The following is a 25502-nucleotide window of genomic DNA, read 5'->3' as shown; positions in this document are numbered from 1 at the left end:
TACAATTTAAGGCCAAGTGGCAAACACTAAAGCAGGCACTAGGGATGGGAGCATGCAGGCACTAGAAGCCTGGGTTTTCTGCACGATAACACTAGAAGCTTATTACCTCAAATGTATCAATTGAAAGTGTGGGTTCACAGCTCTTATCCAGCCAGATGTGTTGGTCATTACTGAGCCATGGTTAAGAAAGAGTATTCTGAACACTGATGTTAACCTTTCTAGTTATTATCTTTTTCGGCAAGACAGATCTTCCAAAGCTGGTGGAACGTCAATCTTTACCAAGGAACCCGGTCAGTGCTCGGTTGTCTCCACATTTTGATTTGCTGGTTTTAAGCATTAAGCAAATAGCTCTTTGTTGACTGTTGCTGGGTGTTACCATCCACCATCAACACCGACCTGTACCCTACCTGCCCTAAGCTCTCTCCTGGCCCCACTAAGTCTGAATTTGTGCTGCTAGGTGACATAAAATGGGAAATGCATAAACCACCTTCCTTCATGGCCTGGCCTGAATTGGTATAGAATCTGCTTGATCCCATCTGTCGAAGATTCTTGGACCTTCTTTTTTAATATTTTCAGTGGTATTGTTAACAAGCACGCACCACTAACCCCGCACCACTGCTCCGTGAAGACCTGGATAATAAACCCTCCTCCTCACAGCTGCCCATGTCCCTTAATGTTGTTACTGACAAGGAGCGTATGGCTGACCTCTTTGTTGGATGCCTCTTTGCCAATCAAACACTTCCTCATCTCCCAGCCCTTCTAATCTGACTAGTCCTGATGCTTCTCCCTCTTTTCCCCCCTGCCCCCCTACACAGCTTCTCCCTGCAAGCGTTCACTGATTTTGTGGTGCTAAAGGAGCTCCTTAAACTTGACCTGAAAAAAACATCTGGCTCAAATGATTTAGATCCTTTCTTCTTTAAGGTTGCTGCCCCTATCATCACCAAGCTTGTCTCTCCTCTCTGGGAATGTTCCCAGTGCTTGGAAGGCAGCCATGGTGCATCCTTTGTTTAAAGGGGGAGATTAAGCTGATCCTAACTGTTATATTTTGCCCTGTTTATCAAAAATGTTGGAAAAACTTGTCAATAATAAACTGACTGGCTTTCTTGATGCCTATAGTATTCTCACTGGTATGCAATCTGGTTTCCGCTCAGGTTATGGATGTGTCACTGCAACCTTAAAGGTCCTCAATGATGTCACCACTGCCCTTGACTCTAAGCAATGTTGTGCTGCTATTATACATCCTTGGGTCGCTCCTCTTCTCAGTGGTGACATCTGTTTATGTATTGTTGTGGTGTCTCTCTTTATGTAGTGTTGTGGTGTCTCTCTTTATGTGGTGTTGTGGTGTCTCTCTTTATGTAGTGTTGTGGTGTCTCTCTTTATGTGGTGTTGTCTCTGTTTATGTAGTGTTGTGGTGTCTCTGTTTATGTAGTGTTGTGGTGTCTCTGTTTATGTAGTGTTGTGGTGTCTCTCTTTATGTAGTGTTGTGGTGTCTCTCTTTATGTAGTGTTGTGGTGTCTCTGTTTATGTAGTGTTGTGGTGTCTCTGTTTATGTAGTGTTGTGGTGTCTCTCTTTATGTAGTGTTGTGGTGTCTCTGTTTATGTAGTGTTGTGGTGTCTCTGTTTATGTAGTGTTGTGGTGTCTCTGTTTATGTAGTGTTGTGGTGTCTATCTTTATGTAGTTTTGTAGTATCTCTCTTTATGTAGTGTTGTGGTGTCTCATGTTGCTACCATGCTGTGTTATCATGTGTTGCTGCCATGTTGTGTTGCTTTCTTAGGTCTCTCTTTATGTAGTGTTGTGGTGTCTCTCTTATCATGTGTGTTTTGTCCACATTTTTATTTTTAATCCCAGCCCCCAGCCGTCCCCACACTAGGGCTTTTGCCTCTTGGTAAGTCGTCATTGTAAATAAGAATGTGTTCTTCATTGACATTGTTGTGTGTGACATTACGTATTACGTCCAGCTGTATTTATCGATAGAAGTTCCGTAGCAGGCAACTGTCTAATTTATTTTCTATGCAAACTTTCTAAATGTAGACCATTTATACGCTCAGGTCAAGACTATAGAATGGTTCACTGCACCCTTTGTAATTCCTCTTTTTCAATTGGCAGCGGGGGAAGAACGGCAGTGGTAGAACATCAACAGACGAAAAAGCATAAAGCTTGTCTGATTGGCCGTGTTGGTATGCCCTCTGTCACCACATTCTACAAGAAGGTAGAGCTTTGCCAAGAAGAATATGATTTAGCTGTGCAGGAGGGTGTCTTTGCATACCACACTATGCGACACAATCACAGTTACAGATCTGTGGACTGCACAGCACAACTCACACGGAAGCTTTATGAGCCAAAGTTTACTCGTGCTAGGACAAAATGTGAAGCCATAGTGAGTAATGTGTTAGTACCATGTGCTAGGACAAAATGTGAAGCCATAGTGAGTAATGTGTTAGTACCATGTGCTAGGACAAAATGTGAAGCCATAGTGAGTAATGTGTTAGCACCATGGGCAACTACTTTGGTAACACAGGACCTAGCCCAGGTTGAATTTGTGTCCCTGTCCATTGATGTGTCCAATCATGGACATGTAAAGCTGCTGCCAATACTAGTCAGATATTGTAAGATATATGATGGCAGCACATCTGTGGAAACAAAACTGCTTGATTTTGTTGAATTGAAAGGAGAAACAGCAGAGGAAATTGCAGCTGAGATCCTGGCGGTCATCCAAAAATGTAACCTGGAAAACAAAGTCGTGGCATTCTCTGCCGACAACACAAATGCCAACTTTGGTGGACTGAATAGGATGGGGAGGGTCAATGTCCATACCAAAGTTAAAAATGCTCTGCAGCGGGAGGTGATTGGCTTAGGCTGTCCTGCCCACATCATTCATAACACTGCCAGAACAGCTTCGGATATGATTCCACTTGATGTTGAGTACCTGCTCACAAAGATATTTGGATATTTTCATATTTTCACCGTCAGAGTAGAAAGACTGAAGAGGTTTTGCGATTTTGTTGGCCAGGAGTACCATAACATTTTAGGACACAGCTATGTTTACTGCCTGTCCATGCTCCCTGCTCTAGAAAGAGTGCTGAAAAGGTATGTGCCATTGAAATCCTTTTTTATTTCTGAAGACAAATGCCCTGTTGTCCTGAGAACAATGTTCGAAGATCCGCTGACTGAACGTTGGCTGGCCTTTGTCCATGGAAACTTGACTGTATTCAGTGACACGATCAAGATGCTTGAAGGCCAGGACCGCTGTGCTGTGGAGTCCTCTGCAATCCTGAGAAACGTTGAGGCAAAATTGACTGCAAGACCTGATGACAACTTCATTCCAGTTTTGGTCAGAGGACTTCTGAGAGAGCTAGAAGAAAATGGAGCCATGTCTAAAGAGAGCTTTCTCAAAACATCCCAATCGTTCTTCACTGTGGCTGTGAACTACTTGCAAGCATGGGGAAAGCACACAGATAATCTAAAAGATTTACATTGTCTCCTTTTAAAAAGGCAACCTCAGCATGAAGAGATCCAGAAGGCAGCAGGCACACTGCAGGAAAAATGCCCCAATGTGACCATCAATGAGGATGCATTGTTTGACGAGGTTACTGGCCTGCAAGAGTTCCTAAAGGGGGGATCGCTTGAAGAATGGAAAACATCTGAGACACCGCTTAGTTAGAGATGGAGCACTGTGGTTACCGACTTCAAAGAGAACGACATCCCACACAACCTGGCTAGATTAGCATCTGTTGTCATGTGCTTACCTGGAAGTAATGCACCAGTCGAGAGTGTTCTCCCAAATGAATGATCTATGGACAGCAGCAAGAAATATGTTCACTGTTCCTACCATCAAGGCCATGCTTATTGTGAAGACAAACTTCAACCTCCCCTGCCAGGAGTTCATGGAGAAGCTGGCCAAAGACAGAGCAATCCTGAAGAAGATACATTCTTCTGAGAAATATACAGATTAGGTTGGTATCAGTATACAATGTAGGCACCAACCTCATCGTCTTTTTTCTTTATTATGTTGTTAAGTATTTCACATATACTATTGTCTGTTTTCTCAATTTTGCTAATGTTCTCTCCTGCTCTTATTCTACCCAGACTACCAGGACCACTGTTCAGATTGGACAGTTCTGTCTTGTCTGTAGTGTTTCTGTAATATAGTTGTTTTCTCTGTCACAATGTGCCTGTTAGTCTAAATACATGAAACCGGAATTGTCTCCCTTTTTTATTTCATAGATAATAACATTGGATATTTTAATGATATATTGACTGCCGAGCTGGAAATGTCCCCGGTTTTAATTTCAGAACTCTGGTCACCTTACATTAGTGGCTAAGACGATTTAGCTTAACTTGCTAAGAAAATACAAACTAGCTGTTTGCAGATGTAAGAAACACAAACTAATAGTGTAATTATAGAACACTTGTGGAATTATATTAAGATCAAAGTGGAAACAACATCGTTGTCATCAACATTACTGCATGTGCTGCATTGACCATGCAGACTGAACGAAAGTGTCTTGTGGTCAAGCAACAACAAATGAGCTCCTTGAGTGACGGGGTGGAACTAAGTCTGTGTGGAAAGCAGCATGGAGAGAGAGAGAGCGGAGAGGGATGACTCAAGTAGCGGAGTAAACTATAAAAATGGACGTTACACACGACGTTTCACATTTAACAAACCAAACATTAAAATGCCGTTATAGAAGGTAAAGTAAAAACCCAAAACGGTCTGTGCATAAATACCAGTATATAGTCAAATACGGTATACCGACCAGCCCTACTATTGAGCAGTGAGAAACAACCAAAGTGGGTCAAAGACAGAATGAATTAGGTTTACAATCACAGTGGAAACGCAATAAATAAATTGCGGCGGAGAATGGCTCCCATTTTGCCTTGAGGAGAAAAGGGAGGTTTCACGCATGACACACTCACCAATGCAGAGGATGTTGAAGCAAAAGCCGTGGTTGACAGACTTGTTGACCAGCTGGTCAGGCATGCTGTCGAAACCGACATGGCCGGCGAGAGGGACGGCGCGAGCACCTTCTCCCTAAAGACAAGAGAATGATTTTGAGATTAGGAACACTGAGTAAAGATGTGTAATTAATCATTAACCACCAGGTATAATCACAGATACATATGAAACAGGGGTGGTACGGATTAGGCTATCGTGATTTAGGTTAACATAAGGCTGATCATAATAACATTATTATTTCACCTCAGTTTACACATTTCATGTAGAACATGACTACGCAGCAATATGACATGTCAAACATTCCCTCCCACAACTACTGCTGGTGTAAATTCTAAATTCAAACTGTTGAAGTGTTAACCACAGCTACAATCTCGTTATTTTGCCAGACTAGTTTCACACATTCCATTGTATTCTAGCAAGATAACGCATGTCAGCTCAATTCTCAGGTTTAGAAACTCCCTCTGCAACTGGACTTCCTGACAGGCTGCCCCCAAGTTGTAAGACTAGGCAAAAACATGTCTGCCACGCTGATCCTTAACACTGGGGCCCCTCAGGGGTGTGTGCTTAGTACCCTCCTGTACTCCCTGTTCAACCACGATTGAATGGCCAAACACGACTCCAACACCATCATTAAGTTTGCTGACCGACAACAATGAGACGGCCTATAGGGAGGAGGTCAGAGGGTAGTGCGTACGGCTCAGTACATTACTGGAGCCAAACTTCCTGCCATCCAGGACCTATATAATAGGCGGTGTCAGAGGAAAGCCCATAAAATGTCAGTCACCCAAGTTAAAGACTGTTTTCTCTGCTACCGCACTGCAAGCGGTACTGGAGCGCCAAGTCTAGTCCCACCCGCTCCCGTTTGTACACTACTGCTACTCATTGTTTATTATCTATGCATAGTCACTTCACCCTTACCTACATGTACAAATTACTTCAACTAACCTGTACCCCCGCACACTCACTCGGTACCGGTACACCCTGTATATAGCCTTGTTATTCTTATTGTGTCCATTTTTTACTTTAGTCTATTTGGTAAATATTTTCTTAACTCTTCTTGAACTGTACTGTTGGTTAAGGGCTTGTAAGTAAGCATTTCACGGTAAGGTCTACACTTGTTTGTTTCGGCGCATGTGACAAATAAAGTTTGATTTGATCTATGCTCTAGTTGTAATACACTTCCTGTTTCCTGTATGCTGACATATTTGCTTAAAGCACAGCCTACTGTTCAACTGAGACTGCTCTTCTCTGTATCACGGAGGCGCTCCGCACTGCTAAAGCTAACTCTCTCTCCTCTGCTCTCATCCTTCTAGACCTATCGGCTGCCTTCGATACTGTGAACCATCAGATCCTCCTCTCCACCCTCTCCGAGTTGGGCATCTCCGGCGCGGCCCACGCTTGGATTGCGTCCTACCTGACAGGTCGCTCCTACCAGGTGGCGTGGCGAGAATCCGTCTCCACACCACGTGCTCTCACCACTGGTGTCCCCCAGGGCTCTGTTCTAGGCCCTCTCCTATTCTCGCTATACACCAAGTCACTTGGCTCTGTCATAACCTCACATGGTCTCTCCTATCATTGCTATGCAGACGACACACAATTAATCTTCTCCTTTCCCCTTCTGATGACCAGGTGGCGACGCATCTCTGCATGTCTGGCAGACATATCCGTGTGGATGACGGATCACCACCTCAAGCTGAACCTCGGCAAGACGGAACTGCTCTTCCTCCCGGGGAAGGACTGCCCGTTCCATGATCTCGCCATCACGGTTGACAACTCCATTGTGTCCTCGTCCCAGAGCGCTAAGAACCTTGGCGTGATCCTGGACAACACCCTGTCGTTCTCAACTAACATCAAGGCGGTGGCCCGTTCCTGTAGGTTCATGCTCTACAACATCCGCAGAGTACGACCCTGCCTCACACAGGAAGCGGCGCAGGTCCTAATCCAGGCACTTGTCATCTCCCGTCTGGATTACTGCAACTGTTGGCTGGGCTCCCTGCCTGTGCCATTAAACCCCTACAACTCATCCAGAACGCCGCAGCCCGTCTGGTGTTCAACCTTCCCAAGTTCTCTCACGTCACCCCGCTCCTCCGCTCCCTCCACTGGCTTCCAGTTGAAGCTCGCATCCGCTACAAGACCATGGTGCTTGCCTACGGAGCTGTGAGGGGAACGGCACCTCAGTACCTCCAGGCTCTGATCAGGCCCTACACCCAAACAAGGGCACTGCGTTCATCCACCTCTGGCCTGCTCGCCTCCCTACCACTGAGGAAGTACAGTTCCCGCTCAGCCCAGTCAAAACTGTTCGCTGCTCTGGCCCCCCAATGGTGGAACAAACTCCCTCACGACGCCAGGACAGCGGAGTCAATCACCACCTTCCGGAGACACCTGAAACCCCACCTCTTTAAGGAATACCTAGGATAGGATAAAGTAATCCCTCTCACCCCCCCTCCCCCTGAAAAGATTTAGATGCACTACTGTTCCACTGGAGGTCATAAGGTGAATGCACCAATTTGTAAGTCGCTCTGGATAAGAGCGTCTGCTAAATGACTTAAATGTTAAATGTTAAATGTAAATCACAATGTCCATATATGGCAGGTAAAACATCACATTTTGAGGGGTACTGTAGAACAAGGGAATTGTTATGTGAGAGTAATACATGTATTATATCAGATGACCCAACTTGATACAGGAGGACATGGATCCTACGAATCCAATAGGAAATGTTGTAGGCCTTACCCCAAATCCATAAGGGCCTAATATGGATGTGTGTGTGTGTCTGTGAGAGAGAGAGTAGAAAGCTAGCATCATCAGACATCCTGTTTGGAGAACTGCACAGGGTGGTGGTGTCGGTAGTAAAACAAGGAATTTAGATGACATGGAACTGACATGTGTGCCGTCAATAGTGAATCAACTGAAACACAGCAACGCCACCACTAAAATGCCTAAATGTAACAAAAATGTGCTTTTAAAATATTTTGAGGCAGACAGCAAAATCCGCTCAGCTAAAGGGGGAGGTTGAAAATAGTTACACAGACTTGGGTAAACAGTTGTCAATTATTTGGAAAGTTCGAATTGGTTATAAAAGCTGAAAGGCTATTGGTTAAACAGACAGTATTTCTTTCTTGACTCAACACACTCCTCAGCTGGCCTACATGTGCAGCATTCCCAAACCCAAGGCCTACATGGGGTCACAATGACATAACGCGTGTTGTTGACTTCCATTTTTTGAGACATTTGGGTTGAATTAATTGCACAAAAAAAGCGTGGATGTAGGTGAACATAACCGGAAAACCTATTTAGTTTAGCCTACCAATCCTTCACCCAGTGATTTTTTAAACTGACACATTCTGAAATTAAGTAAATCCCTTTTGATGAATCCACATTATTAGCCTCGTTATTATTTAGTTTTATTTATATCAATAATATGAATAATCCCCAAGCGGTTAACCTATATGATTCGTTATGCACACCAGACAACGCCCAGCGAAGTAACGGGACTGAGGACCAGAAACAATGTGATAGTCTACTAACATAATCGAACTCACGAGAGACGGCGGATATGCATGCAAATTGCAATGTCCAGAAATAAATACAGTCATAATATCAAATCAATAATACCATATCAATGTTATGTATAAATAGTTTTGACTGCGAAATGGAGAAAGGATGAGGATAAGAGATCGCAACGATAACCAAGTAAGGGAACGCACGCGGGCAATAGCCTAAATCAGACAATTGAATGTTCGCGATCATTTTTTTCCCCATAAACCATGCGGTTTCGTAATGAGCGATATTTATCTAGATACATTGTATCAATGCGATATTAACGTTGTAATAAAGAGGTAATTTGATATGGTGCTAGCTTGTAAAAACAGTACAACAACCATGGGGAGATGGGCGTTCCACCTACATGCATCTATGCTGTTTGAGTTAAATTCACCCATTACTCAAATGTATTAATTTTTAGCAAGTTACATCGGTGCCCTAGCCAAAAGAGCAGGAAAAGCATCCTTAATTATAGTACTCACCGCTTGCCTAGCTATTTCAGTAGCCGCCATGGTTATTGTTTGGGATGAAGACCCTTATGCAGGAAGCTGCATACAACAAGAGTTGGCTTCATACACGAGAGAATGTACCACTTGTCCGCAGATATTTATATAAACAAAATAAAATATCCAAAATGGTAAGAAGCATTAAAATATAAACTTTTGAAAACGGGTGGTAGCATACACCATGTTAAGCTGATGAAATAACGTTTGCATAACCAATTAATTACATACATAACATACACCTTAATTATATGGTATACCCCTATTTTTATTGGAACCTTCTGAGTAGGCTGGACCGGCTGGACCAGTAAGATGCCATGAAATCCCCATCTTTTTGCTGAAATTGTAAAATACATGTGCCATTTTTATCAAAGCCAATAGCCTTTCCATCAAATTATAAGCTTTATAATAGGAAGAGTACGATTTATCAAGGGGGAAACAAATAAAAGAGAGAGGGAATTTTATATCAGTGCAAATATTTTACATAAGTGATAACATCAAGCTGTTTTAAAAAGTGAAAAATTGATTTATGATATTACAGAGCAAGTTTATTATCGGAACTAAAAAACACATTAAACACACTGTCTGCAGTAGAGGTGAATGACAATCACTAGTGTCATGGAAGTGTCATTGTTACAATGCAAGTTTGGTAGTTAACTGTTATCCTTGCTATTCGGGGTCCTTGGGACGTTCCAACTCTGACTTTACCCTGTTGACGTGGTGAAGGTACGGTTAAGTGAGGGTTATGGTTATTAGGGTATGGATGTCCCAAGGGTCCCGTATAGCACTAACCGTGCGACTGGCTCCCCCGTGCGCACGTAAACCAATGCAATGGGATGAAAAGGAAGCCGCGAAGACGTTTCTGCTTATACAAATCAAAACAAACGGACAAGCCCATGATACCGGACACGAATACGATCAAATGCACTCATATGACCACTAGCCACCAAAAGGCAAGTCCTTGACACTGTATAATTTAGCACATTATAAGCAAGGTAACTGGCGCTTAAGTTTTGCATAACAAAAGTATGTATGACTGTAGCTAACTAGCTCTAGCCAACGTTAGCATGCCACCAACTAGCAGAGTTTCTCACGATGCAATGTAGCAAATCGATGCAATGTAGTTAAATCGTGAAGTTAAGAAACTGCTAGCCACCAACCAAACCAAAGGTTTTCATACTTGGACCCTGTCTTCACAAATGTTACTCTCGGGGTTTGTTTTCTGGGTTGTCACAAAACTCAAGCGTATTTTGATACCCTGGTAGTTGATAATACTGTAACGACCCTGGGTTTATAAGCGCGGAAATCGACTCTGCCGCACGAGCATGCTTTTGCGGCACAGTCGATAGCGCGCCGGACCTCGGGCTCGAAGGTCGAGGGTACATGACCTGCTCCCTGCTGTTTCATTACACTGGTGTCAGAAGTGGTCGGACCTTGCATCCACGACAGTACGTGTGCTTGTCCGAGGAGCGCGTTCCTGTAAGACGTAGAGCCGCAAGCTAGCGCGAGGACGCGCTCGTTGAAAAGGAGTAGTGTAACGACCCTGGGTTTATAAGCGCGGAAATCGACTCTGCCGCACGAGCATGCTTTTGCGGCACAGTCGATAGCACGCCGGACCTCGGGCTCGAGGGTTCGATACCTGATCCCTGTTGTTTCATTACAATACATAGCCTATGTAATTGTCTGAAATAGCTAGGTAACAATATTTTACTAATTAGCTACTACTTTACCCAAACAGGAAATGGCTTCAATAATCTTCGCAGAGAGAGAAAATGCCACCCTCCATACACCTGTGCTAAAGACGCGCCAGCGGTTGATATCTGCTCCAGGTAGTCTGCCCTATACCTACTCACAATTGTCAATCATTGACCTGTTTGTCTACCTTACTAGAGTTCTCTGTGATGCTTCATAACCTACATTGGTTGAGTTAATTCCAATGAGAACTCGCATGCACTACCATCCTCTTGAAGACTCCGCTGACAGGAAAAAAGTTGCATGTTCCTTTAGTCTGGTCGTAAGGCTTTGGGGGTAGTGAACAAGATCACCTCAACTCCAACTGTAAATGGACAAAATAAACTCCTTGAGACACAGGTCAGAAACTCAATTTCACAAATCATGTTAGCCAGGTGATGTGCTTATATATGTGTAGTGATCATAATGTTCTCATTATGAGTCATCTTGTGCTGGCAGGACTGGTATATCTTCCACAAATGCCATGTTTGCCTGAAGAGGACTTTGAAGTGCTCGAGACATACACACGTTTGTATAGGATTTGGGGTTAAATTCCATTGTGAGATTGTCACTATATTGTCAGTCATATTTTAATTTCTCTCCTTTTCTTCTGACAATTGCACTACGGAATTGGACGCCTTCCTTCAAACTATCAACGAGCTGAGCTGACCATTGACCTGCCCCCAGAGATGAATGTATGAGTCTATAGCTTTGTACAGTTGAAAACTTAATCTGTATAATTGTTTTTTTTTTATGAATAAAGTTTTAGCATGAATAGTTTTCTAGTGAGTTTAATTTTATTTTTGTCACATTGGCTGCCAGAAATCTAGGACACTTGCAATATGATAATGCTGAAAGGATCCCTTGGTAGTCTCACAAGTCAGTGTTGCCTATACCTAATCAAGGCAAATCCTTTAGGATATGTGTGAGCAGTGCTGTCAGTGATTCCTTGCCTGGTCTAAGACCTGTCTGTGCTGCTGTCTTGTCAACTCCTATGGTAATTGTAATGCCCCAATGGCCATAGGAGTTGGCATGACTGCAGAGAAACAGATCTGGGGCCAGGAGACCTGATTCCAGAGACTGAGCATGACAATACAAGCTAGATAATGTAATTGCATGTACTCTACCTGCATGTAGGCTACATGGTATAGTCCACACCTAACAGTAACTCCTTATCTCTGTGTATTAATAAGTGATGAATTGGGAGTGAGTCAACATGGTGACTGGCTGTATTTTTTTTCTAAGTTTTACTTCCCTCCCTTTGAGAAGTCCACTAGTGGTCACGTGTGCTTGAGGTTGTAGTGCTGTTGGTTTAATCACGAATTAGAATTGAACTTTGTCAGTTACTGTTGAGGCTAGGGGAGAGAGGAGAGAATAGGAAGTTAAAATTATTTAACATTGTTTTGGAGGACGAACTTCAAATTTAAAATAGTTACAGAGAGCCTATCGATGTAGATGGGTGGTTGCTGTTGACAAAATAGGTTTAAGCTTGAATCGCTGGTTAAAGAGAAAGTTAAAATGACTCGCGCTAAGAGGATATACGTAAATGCTTCTTGGCACCAAGTAGAGTGACTACAGGTGAGCGGAACTGTTATTTGTGACCTATCCAATATAAAGAAAAACAGCATTTTTGACATGTGAGTCTACAAGAGATGTCACTAAACTGTCTGCTTATCACGATGTAGCCAATGTCTACAAGCCTGTGTAATTGGGCTACTGAAAACAGGAAAGGAAAGGTCTAATTTGGTTTTTAAACGAGCAATGAAGGATTATTTTAAAAAATAAACATGTTTAAGTTTCACAAAAATGTAGGCTTATATGATATAACTTTATTGGGGAGAAGTACGTCTACACTAACATTTTCTTATTTTCAAAGACCGAATAGAATTAAACGTTGTAGCCTATAACATGTATTTTTTTTACTAAATAATAAACAACAAAATGAGTGGCCTATAGGCTAATAAACATGTTGTTGTTTTTTCAGAGACAAGTATTGAAGGTCCAATGCGCAATGGAGACAAGCATTTCCTTGTTTAATGCTATCCAAAATACTTATCTAAATTGAGGAAACGAGAAAAGGCAACTAAGTTAGGCAACATGTATAACGGCACCAGCATCAGAGAGCCGACAGACAACTCGGTGACACATTTCCAACCCCTGCAAGACGGAGGCGCATTGGAGTCTGGATCTGAACAAACTAATAATGGGCAAGACTCCCATGTCAAGCAATCTGGACAGGCCAACGTCTTGGACCGCTTGTCTAGAGCTGGTGTGCGGGCATTCCCTGCCAGTGTCACTACTTATGCTTCGGCACGCAGATCAAGACTGCAGAGACAGCCAGAGGTGTGTGACACCAACAGTGGCTCATCCGAGAGAGGCTCGCTCACACCCGCCATGCGTAAAATATACTTGAAGGACTTATTTTTGAACTCGTCCGGTGGATTTGCAAGTGTTCGATCTTCGAAAGGTTCCGGTGCGTCTTCAAGGGAGATTGGTGAGGAGGTGGTGGAAGGTTGGGCTCTGTGCCCCATGGAGCATGCATGGATGTTGTCTGTTGTAGATGGAAACTATGAAACCATCATGGACTTTCTTTCCGAAGATTCTAGTCTACTAACCAGGAAAGATTTTGTCAGTGGGTTTACAGTGCTACACTGGTTAGCCAAAAGTGGCCAGGATGAGACACTAATACAATTGCTAAGGCATGCTGAAAAGGAGGGGATTCTAGTCAACGTGAATTTGAAGGGCAGTGGGGGGCTCACCCCACTCCACGTAGCAGCTATGCACAGTCGATACATGGTAATTAAAATTCTAGTCGGTGCGTTCGGTGCCAATATCGATGCCATGGATTACAATGGAAGGAAAGCTTGGCAATATCTGAAGGGCAACGCTCCTGAGGAGATGAAGGAGCTTCTTGGCACTTGGGATGATGAGCACCGTAGCGTGGGTCAGCAGAACACTAACAACAGTGCCACACTAGTGCCCAAGTCAGAATTGAGTGATGAGGAGAGAGACGATCCAGTCTACTTTGATCGGACTCGAAGGAATGGCAGCTGGCGCGGGTCATTTAAAAAGTTGTTGGCTCCATTCTTGTCATTTGTGAACAAAAATTAAAGGTCAGATGGCCACATGTTTTCCCACGCGAAATCAAGCGTTTTCATCACGACTCATTGAGCATCGTTTGTAAAGACTTTTACGCACCCAAAGGCTTGGCGAAAAAAACAAACAGATTATGGGTTGCAGTGGAAAAGTTACGTTCATCTTCAGAATGTTCTGTATTCAACAATATTGACATTAAATACACTATTTGAAGGCATTCGCGCGTGCTCTTGTTTTCTACGCGGAAAGAGTTGTTTAACACTAATTTTGACACTTCCTGCAAATTGATTTAGCATCGGTATAGCAATGGCTACAGAACCAGATACAGGTTATATTCTCAAATACAGCCTATCATTCTAAAAATGAACTTGTAAAGTAACATTTCTGTTTAGGATTTTATGGTCATTATAAAAACGAACACTAGTCTTCGCTTCAATTACACACTGGTTTATTTGGATTGAACATTTAGACTTGCGCCCATGTAAACCCGTTCCTAAATAAGTCCGAATCACTGATCAATGCATAAGCCTCATTTAAGTGTAGTGCATTTGTAGGTTTTTTTAGTGGACAAACATCATTGCGCCGGCAGAAAGGGTACCATTCTCCCCCTGGTGGCTAAAAGTAGAATAATCTGACCATCAGAATTGTTTGCTCAAACCAAAATATGTGAAGTGACAGGGTCACTAGCCAGTCATTTAGTCAACTTATCATATGCCCTGTGACCCTAGAGTGTAATGCCTTTCTATTATCAGATGTAGAGCTTTGCACTAATGCCCACGCTATCAAAGTAGGTAACACCAATGAAACATGGCTGGCAAATATTGGGTAAGCGACATTAACTGGAAGCTTTCTACATTTTCATAAGCATTTCCTGAGTGAAGGAACTATTGCAGATTCCCCAAACTCAGTCCTGAGGACCCCCGAGGGGAGCACAATTTGTTTTTTTTGTCCCAACTAATCATGAAGCTTTGAATCAGCAGTTCGGTGCTATGACAAAACTATGTGTGAACTCCTTGGGGTCTGCAGGAGAGTTTGGGAAACACTGATTTATTGAGTTTTGAAAACACTCACATGGCACAAACAAATCTAATTTATCACTAATCTTTAATTGTCAAACACAAGCATAACCAGAGTATCTGTACAAAAAGACCACTGTTCCAGATAGTATGGCTTCCCCTCCAGATCTGGGCACAGCAGGTGGAAGATGCTGGAGATCTGAAGACCTGTGCATTTACAAGCCCAACTTGGTCCTCCTCCAGTGTCTCCTCTTGGAGTTGTACCTGGAACATTGAAACAAGGAATGAGTTGGACTGATAATAGAACTACCAAGCAGTCTCCATAGTGGCGTTAGTAAAAAAAAAAAAAAAAATTTTAAAATGTTAATCATTAAAGTTCCTTGGTATTAAGACAGGTTGTAACACTAGCTTGTTTCTATATGTAACTTAATAACTTGGCAGACATCCATATGCCCAAAAGCAAGGAAATGAAGTTGAGGTATGGCCAATAGATTACATCCACAATGGGGATGTCAGCCCCAATATGTTTGAAAGACATTCAACCTTACTATTGGATAAGAACCACATTACTTCAGTAGACAGCTATGATACTTCTCCATTGCTCTACTAAAAGAGAATATGTCACAGGTACTGTGAACTCCAGTGGATGCCACATTTAATTATTAACTACTTTACATTTTACTAAATACATTAACACTTATTTTGAACTGCATTTTTGGTTAAGGGCCTGTAAGTAAGCATTTCACTGTAAGATCTACACCTTTTGTATTTGGCACGTGACAAACACAATTTGATATAGATTAGATTACTCTCAGCAGGATTAATGACACCACTCCCACTGCATGGAAGCACTGTAATTGCAGACCTGCTTTAGACCGACATATCGTGCATTCAGCACCAGTTACACCGTACAGAGGGAGGCTAGGCAGATAACACGCATACCTGATCTTGTTGCCAGTCTTCATTCTGATCCACTGTGGAATTGGCCTGTTCTGCTTCTGCTTCTTGGCGAGAAAGCGTTTGATCCTGAAAGTCTTGTGGGACGACTGAAATGAAGAGATGAGCCATGTTAACTAGCTAAACCTGCGTTTATTTAATCACGTGCCAGGCGTAACTGAGGTGTTTTTCTTGCTAAGCCTGCTAGCTAAACTTAGTGTTTTGCACTTATTTTACCGGTAGACGAGTGTAAGTAGAAACGTCACAATTTTGACATTACATTTAAGAAAATATTGTTAGTGTGACAACTGTTACTGTAGGCAGCTCTGCTTACATAACATGTCATTTTTCAGTAGAAACCGACTTGGTTTACGCTATACTAAAATGTACTTTTCTAAGGACTGAATACTGCTATCGGAGACAATATAAAGGCTTTCGGTGTGGCCGTAAAAAAACACTTTGCGAATGATATGAACAAGTACCCATTTCACTTAACTGGACAAGGATGTTATAAGATTTCAACTTACCATTTCGTGTACAGTCCTTACACCACAATGGCGGAGGCCGAAGAGAAAGCAGGAGGGGAAGCGGTGGTGATGTATGCAATCCGAACCAATCAGAGTGGAGAAAATTCTTGCGCTACACGCTCACAGCGCCATCACGAGGATCCCTTCCGCATTGCATCATGATGTCTGTGTTCCACTTGTAAAAAGTTCGAGTTATGTTTTTTCTTTCTTGAAACTATTTACAGTACATACCAATATGGAGTAATGAATCAATCCCATACACAATTTAGAACAAAACATTATTTATTGCGGTCATTTGTCATTGTTTAGCAAGGCTACATCAATTATGAAAGAAACACAAAATGTTTATTCCAATTAGAATGTTGTTAACCATACAGTAGCATTGTTTACGTATGAAGATGCATATATGTATGACGGGGAAGGCCACAAGTTAAGGTTAATAGTCACCCATTGGGGGTTCCATGTAGTCTCAAATCAAGGCATAGCTCAGTTTAATATGTACAATTAAATGGCTATTTCATTCTCCCGAATCGGTGAAATAACATAACTTAATATTGTATTATTGTTTTGTTACCTGTAGACTATTTCTGTTGCTTATTTGAAAAACTAGATATCAGTCTTGTATACGTGTTTGGTTGTTTGTCCCCATGACACTGTAGACGCGGATGCCTATTTCACCTCCTCAATATCCCCAGAATGAATCTAACATAACTTAAATTAATAACAGATTTTCAGAGTTTTTGCCGAGGATGTTTTAGTTGCGCGATTTTACATCTGTGTTTGGTAGTATTTCTCAAGTTTTAAAAAACTAACAAAATCCACAAGGTGCTGTCTTACGTAAACAACGTCGGCGGTGCTGGGCAGGTCTGTCTCACTGTCGATGCTATTGGATAAAGCGCAATCACTGCAGCTGTTCACCCCATGTTAGTGGGCAAATGGTCATCGTCAAATCAAAACACAAACCTTAATTTACCCGTTGTGACGCACGGATGTTCCAAACTCCGTTATAGACGAGACTGACTTTATGACCAAATGTATCCAATTTACACTTTGTCCATTTTGACACTAGAATAACAGTTTGACTCATATCGATGCCACATTGGCCATCTTCAAAGGGATTTGTTGCTTTTTAAAGGCAGTTGCTCCTTAAATGTACAGAGTATAAACCTAAAATATGCCTAAAAGTTAACAAAATAGATTTTAATAGATGCAACAGGATATCTTTAAATCAGTAATCTCCTATACTGTTCCGAAAGTAGAGAATGTTCTATTTTATGTGATAAAAAGAGAATACACAACCAATCAGGGTGAAAGCCTATTCAATATAAGAACCGTGCTTTGCAACTGTGTAGCACAGACTGTGTACCAATACTGTAGTAAGGTCACTTAAAATTCATGTGGTCCTAGAAAGATTTGGCTTTGTCTTGTTGTACCCTATAATCAAACTCTCACAAACATTAAGAGGAAGTGCTAATTTTCCCATGATTTTCTTCAGAAACAAAACTAAGAGGGGCACATTCAGGCACTGAGGGGGGCACCGTGGTCACATCCCTGCCTCTGGTTGTGAGTGGGAGGATGGGATGTGGCTCTGCAGGATTATCATTGTAGGCGCCTCTCTGGCACCAGTTTGCTTGGCTCAGAGCAAATCTCTCTCCCTCTCCTCACTCGTTTTATCATTCTTTATTTGTGGTCATTTTTTTATCATTCATCTCCCTTCTCTTGGGATCTCTTGCTCTCACTCTCTGACTTTCTCTCCCCAGCATGAGATTCTCCTCCTCCACCACCTCGAGCTCCCCGGTTCCTAGCACCTGGCTGGTAAAGCTGAATGGCAGGCCGATCCTGATTCACAAGGGAACAACATGACTATGGTTAAGAGACAAAAAAATGGACAAAAGTATTCAGGAATGTGATCGGGAGAAAATTGTATAAATATAATAAAAAGTATCCCGATTACCCCAAGTCAAAACATCAGGACAGAATTATTGATTGATACAGAAAAACTTATTTGACTACATTCCAACAAAGACTGAAATTACTACCTTGTTTCTTAAACGATCTCTTTTAGCTTTCTCCTCCCTCAGGGTTTCTTCTGACTTTTTAGGCTTATCGGTATGGCTTGAAGTATGGCTTACAGAGTCTCCTGCATTCTCGCCCTTTCTCTTTTCCCAGACACGATCTCCTTTCTCCTTTTTCCCTTCGTCCTCTCGCTTTCTGTACGAGTTCTCTCCGTCGTGCCGTTCCCTCCTCCTTCGTCGATCCTCATCCTGTCGTCTGATGCGCTCCTTCTCTTTCTGCCGCCGTTCCCTCTCCCTGTCTCGTTCGCGGTCCCTGTATCTTTCTATGTCTCGCTCTCTGAAGTCTTTGTGTCCATCTCTATGTCCCTCTTTGTGTCCATCTTCATCAGCTCTGTGAAAGACAAACACATTAACATGAATACAATAGAAGCCTTAAGGATCGTACCCTTTTTTTCAATTTTTGCCTTAAATGAAATAGCCAAATCTAACAGCCTGTAACTTCGGACCTGAAGCAAGGATATGCATATTCTTGATTCCATTTGAAAGGAAACACTGAAGTTTGTGGAAATGTGAAATTAATGTAGGAGAATAACCCATTAGATCTGGTAAAAGATCATTCAAATAAAAAAAACATGCGTTTTCTTTGTACCATCTTTCAAATGCAAGAGAAAAGGCCATAATGTATTATTCCAGCCCAGGCGACATTTCAATTTTGGCCACTAGATGGCAGCAGTGTACGTGAAAAGTTTTAGACTGATCCAATGAACCGTTTGATATCTGTTCAAAATGTTTTATCATGACAGCCAAAATGTGCCTAAAAGGTTCATTAATACATTTAAGTTAATAATTGTGCACTCTTCTCAAACAATAGCATGGTATTCTTTTACTGTAATAGCTACTGTAAATTGGACAGTGTCTTTAGCTTAAATTCTTGATAATCTTTCTGCCCATATCAGATATGTCTATGTCCTGGAAATGTATTTTGTTACCTACAACCTCGTGCTAATCACATTAGCTCAACCGTTGTGCGGGGGGGGGGGGGACCTATCCTGTAGAGGTTTTAAAGACCTGTAACATCTGTAAAATAAAAATGGCAGTGACAACTTACTTCCGTGATCCCCTATCCTCCCTGCTTTCATGGTTTTGGCGCTTCTTCATATCAGAACCCCCTGGACCTCTGTCGTCTTTCATCTTGTCCTTCTCAGGTTTCTTTGACTTCTCTTTAGGCTTTTCCACATCCACGTCATCTCCCCGGTCTGGTTTTCTCAGGAGCTGAACAGAGACAAACGTATTACCAACATGAAAAAAGCAGTCTGTGTTATTCTGCTACAATCGCTTTGGGATCCCCTGTATCATCACGCAGTTGAGTAGTTTGAAAGGATTCCTCCTTTCCTTACCTTGATTTTTGGCTCCTCCTTTGCCTGGTCTTTATCTTTCTCTGCAGTTTTGTCCCCTTTCTTAAACTTCTCGGCTTCTTTGCGCTTCCTCCTGTCCTCCTCCCTCCACTTCCGACGTTCCTCATCCCGCTGGCGCTTCCGTTCTAGCTCTCGTCTCCTCCTCTCCTCTTTCTTTTCCTCACGGATTCTCTGACCATCAGCAGTCAACGACACATGAATAGTCTGTCCAGCCTCATATACTATGCAAGAGAAGCACAGCTAAAATACATAGATTCCAAACTGGCTATACATACCTGTTTGTTCTTCAAGAAGTCCAAGAGGGGAGTCGTTTTCTTAGCTAAAGGCGGAGAAAATAAGCAAAATCCTCCATTACTGAAATACCCCTTTGGCAGACTACTTCATCTCACATTAACACTCATCTAGCGTGTTTCATCTGACTTGGGTTTCAACCAAATGGAACCAGAAAATGTTTACCGCCATGTTTACATACCCACTAGTTCCTTTGTTTTAGCCTCTATTTCCTCCAGTAGAGTCTCAGGAGTGGATGTAAACTTTTCATCATCACCATTATAAATCTCCAGGAATTTCTTGTAGTCAGCATCTAATGAACAAACAGTGTCTCAGTGGGACATTACAGCTAGAGGATCTACACTGAACAAACATATTAAAACGCAACAATTTCAAAGATTTGAATTGAGTTACAGTTCATAAGGAAATCAGTGAATTGAAATAAATCCATTAGGCCCTAATCTATGAATTTCACATGACTGGGCATACAGATACGCATCTGTTGGTCACAGATACCTTTAAAAAAAAAATGGTAGGTGCGTGGATCAGAAAACCAGTCAGTATCTGATGTGACCACCATTTGCCTCATGCTGCATGACACATCTCCTTTGCATAGAGTTGATCAGGCTGATTGTGGCCTGTGGAATGTTGTACCACTTGTCAATGGCTGTATGAAGTTGCAAGATATTGGCAGGAACTGGAACACACTGTCGTACACGTCGATCCAGAGCATCCCACAAATGCTCAATGGGTAACATTGAGGATTCACCTATGAAATCACACTTCTCAAACGTGCCATTGAAGGTGAGAATTTGTCCACTGCGGATGGTTACGATGCCGAACTGCAGTCAGGTAAGGACCCTGGTGAGGATGACGAGCACACAGATGAGCTTCCCTGAGACAGTTTGACAACTTCTGCAGAAATTCTTCAGTTGTGCAAACACAGTTTCATCATCTATCCGGGTGGCTGGTCTCAGACGATCTTGCAGATGAAGAAACCGGATGTGAAGGTCATGCATGGGCTGGTGTGGTTAGCTTCTTGATATGCTACACATCAGGTGGATGGATTATCTTGTCAAAGGAGAAATGCTCAGTAACGGGGATGTAAACAAATGTGTGCACAAAATATGAGCGAAATAAGTTTTGTGCGTGTACGGAACATTTCTGGGTTCTTTTATTTCAGCCCATAAAAACATGGGAACAACACCTTACATGTTACATATATATTTTTGTTCAGTGCATTTGGAAAGTATTGAGACCCTTTGACTTTTTCCACATTTTGTTACGTTACAGCCTTAGTCTAAAATTTATGACATACATTTTTTCCTCACCAATCTACACACAATACCCCGTAATGACACACCAAAAACAGGTCTAGACATTTTAGCAAAATAATATAAAACAGAAATATCACATTTACATAAGTATTCAGAACCTTTACTCAGTACTTTGTTGAAGCACCTTTGGCAGCGGCTTTGCACATCTGTATTTGGGGAGTTGCTCCCATTCTTCTCTGCAGATCTTCTCAAGCTCTAAGGTTGAACGGGGAGCGTCGCTGCACAGCTATTTCCAGGTCTCTCCAGAGATGTTCGATCGGGTTAAAGTCCAGGTTCCGGCTGGGTCACTCAAGGACTTGTCCCGAAGCCTGCATTGTCTTCGCTGTGTGCTTAGGGTCGTTGTGTTGGAAGGTGAACCTTCGCCCCAGTCTGAGATCCTGAGCGCTCTGGAGCAGGTTTTCATCAAGGATCTCTCTGTACTTTGCTCTGTTCATCTTTCTCTGCACCCGAAAAACATCCCCACAGCATGATGCTGCCACCACCATAGGGATGGTGCCAGGTTTCCTCCAGACATGATGCTTGGCATTTAGGCCAAAGAGTACAATCTTGGTTTCATCAGACCAGAGAATCTTGTTTCTCATGGTCAGAGTCCTTTAGGTGCCTTTTGGCAAACTCCAAGCGGGCTGTCATGTGCCTTTTACTGAGGACTGGCTTCTGTCTGGCCACTCCACCATAAAGGCCTGATTGGTGGAGTGCTGCCAAGACGGAAGAACCTTCCAGAAGGACAACCATCTCCACAGAGGAACTCTGGAACTCTGTCAGAGTAACCATTGGGTTTTTGGTCACCTCCCTGACCAAGGCCCTTCTCCTAAAATTGCTCTAGGAAGAGTCTTGATGGTTCCAAATTTCTTCCATTTAAGAATGATGGAGGCCACGGTGTTCTTGGGGACCTTCAATTTTGTATGGATTTTGTACCCTTCCCCAGATCTGTGCCTCGACACAATCTTGTCTCTGAGCTCTACAGATAAATCCTTCAACCTCATGGCTTGGTTTTTGATCTGACATGCACTTCCAACTGTGGGACATTATGTAGACAGGTGTGTGCCTTTCTAAATCATGTCCAATCAATTGAATTTACCACAGGTGGACTCCAATCAAGTTGTTAAAACATCTCAAGGATGATCAATGGAAACAGGATGCACCTGAGCTCAAGTCTCATAGCAAAGCGTCTGAATACTTATGTATATAAGGTATTTGCAAACATTACTAAAAACCTGCTTTCGCTTTGTCATTATGGGGTATGGTGTGTTGTTGATTATATTTTTTTATTTTAACACATTTTAGAATAAGGCTGTAACATAACAAAATGTGCCAAAAGTCAAGGGGTCTGGATCCAAATGTATTGTACATGGTGTGCAATTGCAACCAACCATATAATGACTAATGTAACATTTTCACCTTCGTCGATTGTTCCACTTTTGGCATCCTTTTTCTTACTCCTTTTTTTGGCAATCTTTTGAAAAGGAGCAAATTCAACAATGGCTGGATACTCCTGCCCTGTTGAAAACAAAGGGGCAACACTAATACACAATTCACTCAGAAGTTGCTGCAATGTAGGCTTATATTGTGTGGTTCTTATTAGATGTCAATCTTATTTATTTATTTTTACCCCTTCTCCCCAATTTCGTGGTATCCAATTGGTAGTTAGTCTTGTCCCATCGCTGCAACTCCCGTACAGACTCGGGAGAGTCGAAGGTCGAGAGCCGCGCGTCCACCGAAACACAACCCAGCGGAGCCGCACTGCTTCTTGACACAATGCCTGCTTAACCCAGAAGCCAGCCGCACCAATGTGTTGTATGGCAACACTGTGCACCTGGCGACAGTGTCAGCGTGCATTGCGCCCGGGCCGCCACAGGAGTCGCTAGTGCGCGATGGGACAAGAACCTCCACCTCCCCTAACCCAGACGACGCTGGGCCCCATGGGTCTCCCGGTCGTGGCCGGCTGCGACAGAGCCTGGACTGGAACCAGGATCTCTAGTGGCACAGCTGGCACTGCGATGCAGTACCTTAGAACACCGCGCCACTCGGGAGGCCTTAACCGTCAATATTTTAATGAACTGAAATGAATCACACCTCTATTATCAATGAACACATATCCATCAAACCGGTCTCTGAAAAGGACAATATCTTCCTGATTCTTGAAGTTGATGTATGCTCTGGCGAAGACGTGGGGGTACATGCTGTACAGGAGAAAAGCTAAGTAAGTAACCAGGGTACCAAATATGTGATTCTGACAGACAATGGTAATCAACAACAGACTATATGCACCTGCTGTCATTGGAGAAAAATTCGAGGTAGTCTACTTCTGGAAGTGGCTGCAATTGATCCTCCAGTTCCTCCTTGGTTATGCTAGGAGGCAGACGTCGGATAATGATCTGTGGAAAAACAAGACACTCAAATGTTAACCAACTTATCAATTGAATATCCGAGCCCTCAAAGCCAGATGGTTAAAAGTATTAGTTAAATTAACAGACTCACTAGCTAAATACACTGAACAAAAATATAAACGCAACACGTAAAGTGTTGGTATCATGTTTCATGAGCTGAAAAAGATCCCAGAAATGGTCCATACGCACAAACAAAAAATTTCTCTCAAAGTTTGCGCACAAATGTATTTACATCCCTTTAAGTGAGCATTTCTGCTTTGCCAAAATAATCCATCAACCTGACAGGTGTGGCATATCAAGAAACTGACTAAATAGCATGATCATTACACAGGTGCACCTTGTGCTGGGGACAAAAGGCTACTAAAATGTGCTGATGTCACAACGCTACAGATTTCTCAAATTGAGGGAGCATGCAATTGGCATGCGACTGCAGGAATGTCCACCAGAGCTGTTGCCAGATAATTTAATATGAATTTCTCTAGCATAAGCTGCCTCCAAAGTTGTTTTAGAGAATTTGGCATTTATGTCCAACCAGCCTCACAACCGCAGACCACGTGTATGGCGTTGTGTGGGCAATCGTTTTCATGTCAAAGTTGTTAATAGTGCCCCATAATGGCGGTGGGGTTATGGTATGGGAAGGCATAAGCTACGGACAACAAACACAATTGCATTTTATTGATGGCAATCTTAATGCACAAAATACCGTTGGGAGATCGAGGCCCATAAGGTCTGTGTCCAACAAATACATATGTATTCCCAGTCATGTGCAATCCATTAGGGCCTCATGAATTCATTTAACTTGACCGATTTCCTCATATGAAATGTAACTCAGGAAAATCAATGACATTATTGCGTTTCTTTTTGTTTTGTATAACTTAAATATATCTCTTCAATATGCAACATTCAAACGCTAGCTAACGTTAACCAAGTTCAATTATAAAGGTTAATTACGCCTGCTCTACTAGCTAGCTAGCTTGCCAGCAATACAGGAGTAACTATCCTAGTGAAATCCATGTAGCTAGCTAACGTTAGCTATTTGGCTTAGCTAGCTAAATGTTGTTAGCTGGCGTACCTTCGTCATTGCTTCTTTCTTCTCCGGCTTTTGCTTCTCCGTTTTTTCAGTATCTTCGCATTTTATCTCCATAATTTTCTCAATCGGACGAGTGTTTTCCTTGTCCTCTTTCATCGTTATGCCATAAACCTGTTGCAATCAACAGCCCTGTATCAACTTTTTTTACTCGCTTGTTTGCTAACGATTGTTGATTGGCTTTTGGGAGACCAAAGATTATGGATATACGGACGAGATACATCTCTCTACGCCCTAACAATAGGAGCCGTTGTCCACAAAGCTGCACGACGGGCTATCTAGCTCCCGCCTATCCTTTCTTTGGATTGGTGGATAGAGCTCATTATTGTATTCATGCTTTAATATTTGACGAGTGTTGTTGACGTCAACTGCCTGTATTCAATTGAAATGCGATGCTACTAACCTCGTGACATGAATATGCATAGCCATTTTGAGACATCTCCGATTTTTTCTCAATGTCTTGGATGTTACGTGTCCTACTTATACCAGTACACTCGTAACAACTTAAGCATTATGAAACTTATATTCGATCAAATAAACCTTTTTTTTAATTTGAAACACTCCTTGGTTGGTGGGCGAAACATCGAAAAAAGGTCACCTGCTTCGAGGGAGACAGATATTCCGCCGAGTTGGGCCTCTCTCTTCCGCTTCCTCAATGTGAAACTTCCGGAAGTGAACGGA

General features: G+C 42.5%; 4 protein-coding genes and 1 non-coding gene across 12 annotated transcripts in view; 1 reads left to right on the top strand and 4 right to left on the bottom strand.

Annotated features, from left to right (window-relative positions):
* LOC115130854 (septin-6-like) overlaps positions 1-9088 on the bottom strand; it is a 39244-nt gene extending 30156 nt beyond the window's left edge. For all 6 annotated transcript variants that reach the window (XR_003863860.2, XR_003863861.2, XM_029662385.2 and 3 more), the window contains exons 1-2: positions 8984-9088; positions 4919-5033 (exon numbers count right to left, since the gene is read on the bottom strand). Coding sequence is in view for 4 of the 6 variants with exons in the window: in XM_029662385.2 (XP_029518245.2) it covers positions 4919-5033; positions 8984-9013 (145 nt within the window). In the remaining 2 variants the exon portion in view is untranslated. The remainder of the gene's footprint in view (positions 1-4918; positions 5034-8983) is intronic.
* A 2961-nt stretch (positions 9089-12049) lies between these two features.
* On the top strand, positions 12050-14048 carry sowahd (sosondowah ankyrin repeat domain family d). The gene is made up of 2 exons (XM_029662387.2): positions 12050-12313; positions 12720-14048. The coding sequence occupies exon 2, from the start codon at positions 12833-12835 to the stop codon at positions 13844-13846; it is 1014 nt and encodes a 337-aa protein (XP_029518247.1). The 5' UTR covers positions 12050-12313; positions 12720-12832; the 3' UTR covers positions 13847-14048.
* An 868-nt stretch (positions 14049-14916) lies between these two features.
* rpl39 (ribosomal protein L39) lies at positions 14917-16418 on the bottom strand. Its single transcript, XM_029662389.2, has 3 exons — positions 16311-16418; positions 15790-15893; positions 14917-15111 (listed from the first exon to the last, which is right to left on the bottom strand). The coding sequence occupies exons 1-3, from the start codon at positions 16311-16313 to the stop codon at positions 15063-15065; spliced, it is 156 nt and encodes a 51-aa protein (XP_029518249.1). The 5' UTR covers positions 16314-16418; the 3' UTR covers positions 14917-15062.
* On the bottom strand, positions 15591-15719 carry LOC115131218 (small nucleolar RNA SNORA69). Its single transcript, XR_003863917.1, has one exon. It is a non-coding gene; the product is annotated as a small nucleolar RNA SNORA69 (small nucleolar RNA).
* A 156-nt stretch (positions 16419-16574) lies between the features above and the next one.
* Positions 16575-25499, bottom strand: upf3b (UPF3B regulator of nonsense mediated mRNA decay). Of its 3 annotated transcripts, none has more exons than XM_029662383.2 (10): positions 25420-25499; positions 23616-23722; positions 23421-23527; positions 22746-22844; positions 20213-20323; positions 20016-20059; positions 19723-19911; positions 19434-19597; positions 18350-18716; positions 16575-18149 (listed from the first exon to the last, which is right to left on the bottom strand). In XM_029662383.2, the coding sequence occupies exons 3-10, from the start codon at positions 23524-23526 to the stop codon at positions 18012-18014; spliced, it is 1218 nt and encodes a 405-aa protein (XP_029518243.2). In that variant the 5' UTR covers position 23527; positions 23616-23722; positions 25420-25499; the 3' UTR covers positions 16575-18011. The 3 variants fall into 3 exon arrangements, with proteins under 3 accessions (XP_029518243.2, XP_029518242.2, XP_029518240.2); XM_029662382.2 differs by having other exon boundaries at positions 25225-25431; XM_029662380.2 differs by lacking the exon at positions 25420-25499 and adding an exon at positions 24807-25179.
* Between the last annotated feature and the right edge of the window lie 3 nt (positions 25500-25502).

This window comes from Oncorhynchus nerka, linkage group LG6, assembly GCF_034236695.1.
Source record: "Oncorhynchus nerka isolate Pitt River linkage group LG6, Oner_Uvic_2.0, whole genome shotgun sequence".
Classification (NCBI taxonomy): Eukaryota; Metazoa; Chordata; class Actinopteri; order Salmoniformes; family Salmonidae; genus Oncorhynchus; species Oncorhynchus nerka.
The sequence above is the reverse complement of the archived record's forward strand: the minus strand, read 5'-3'. Positions and strand labels throughout refer to the sequence as shown.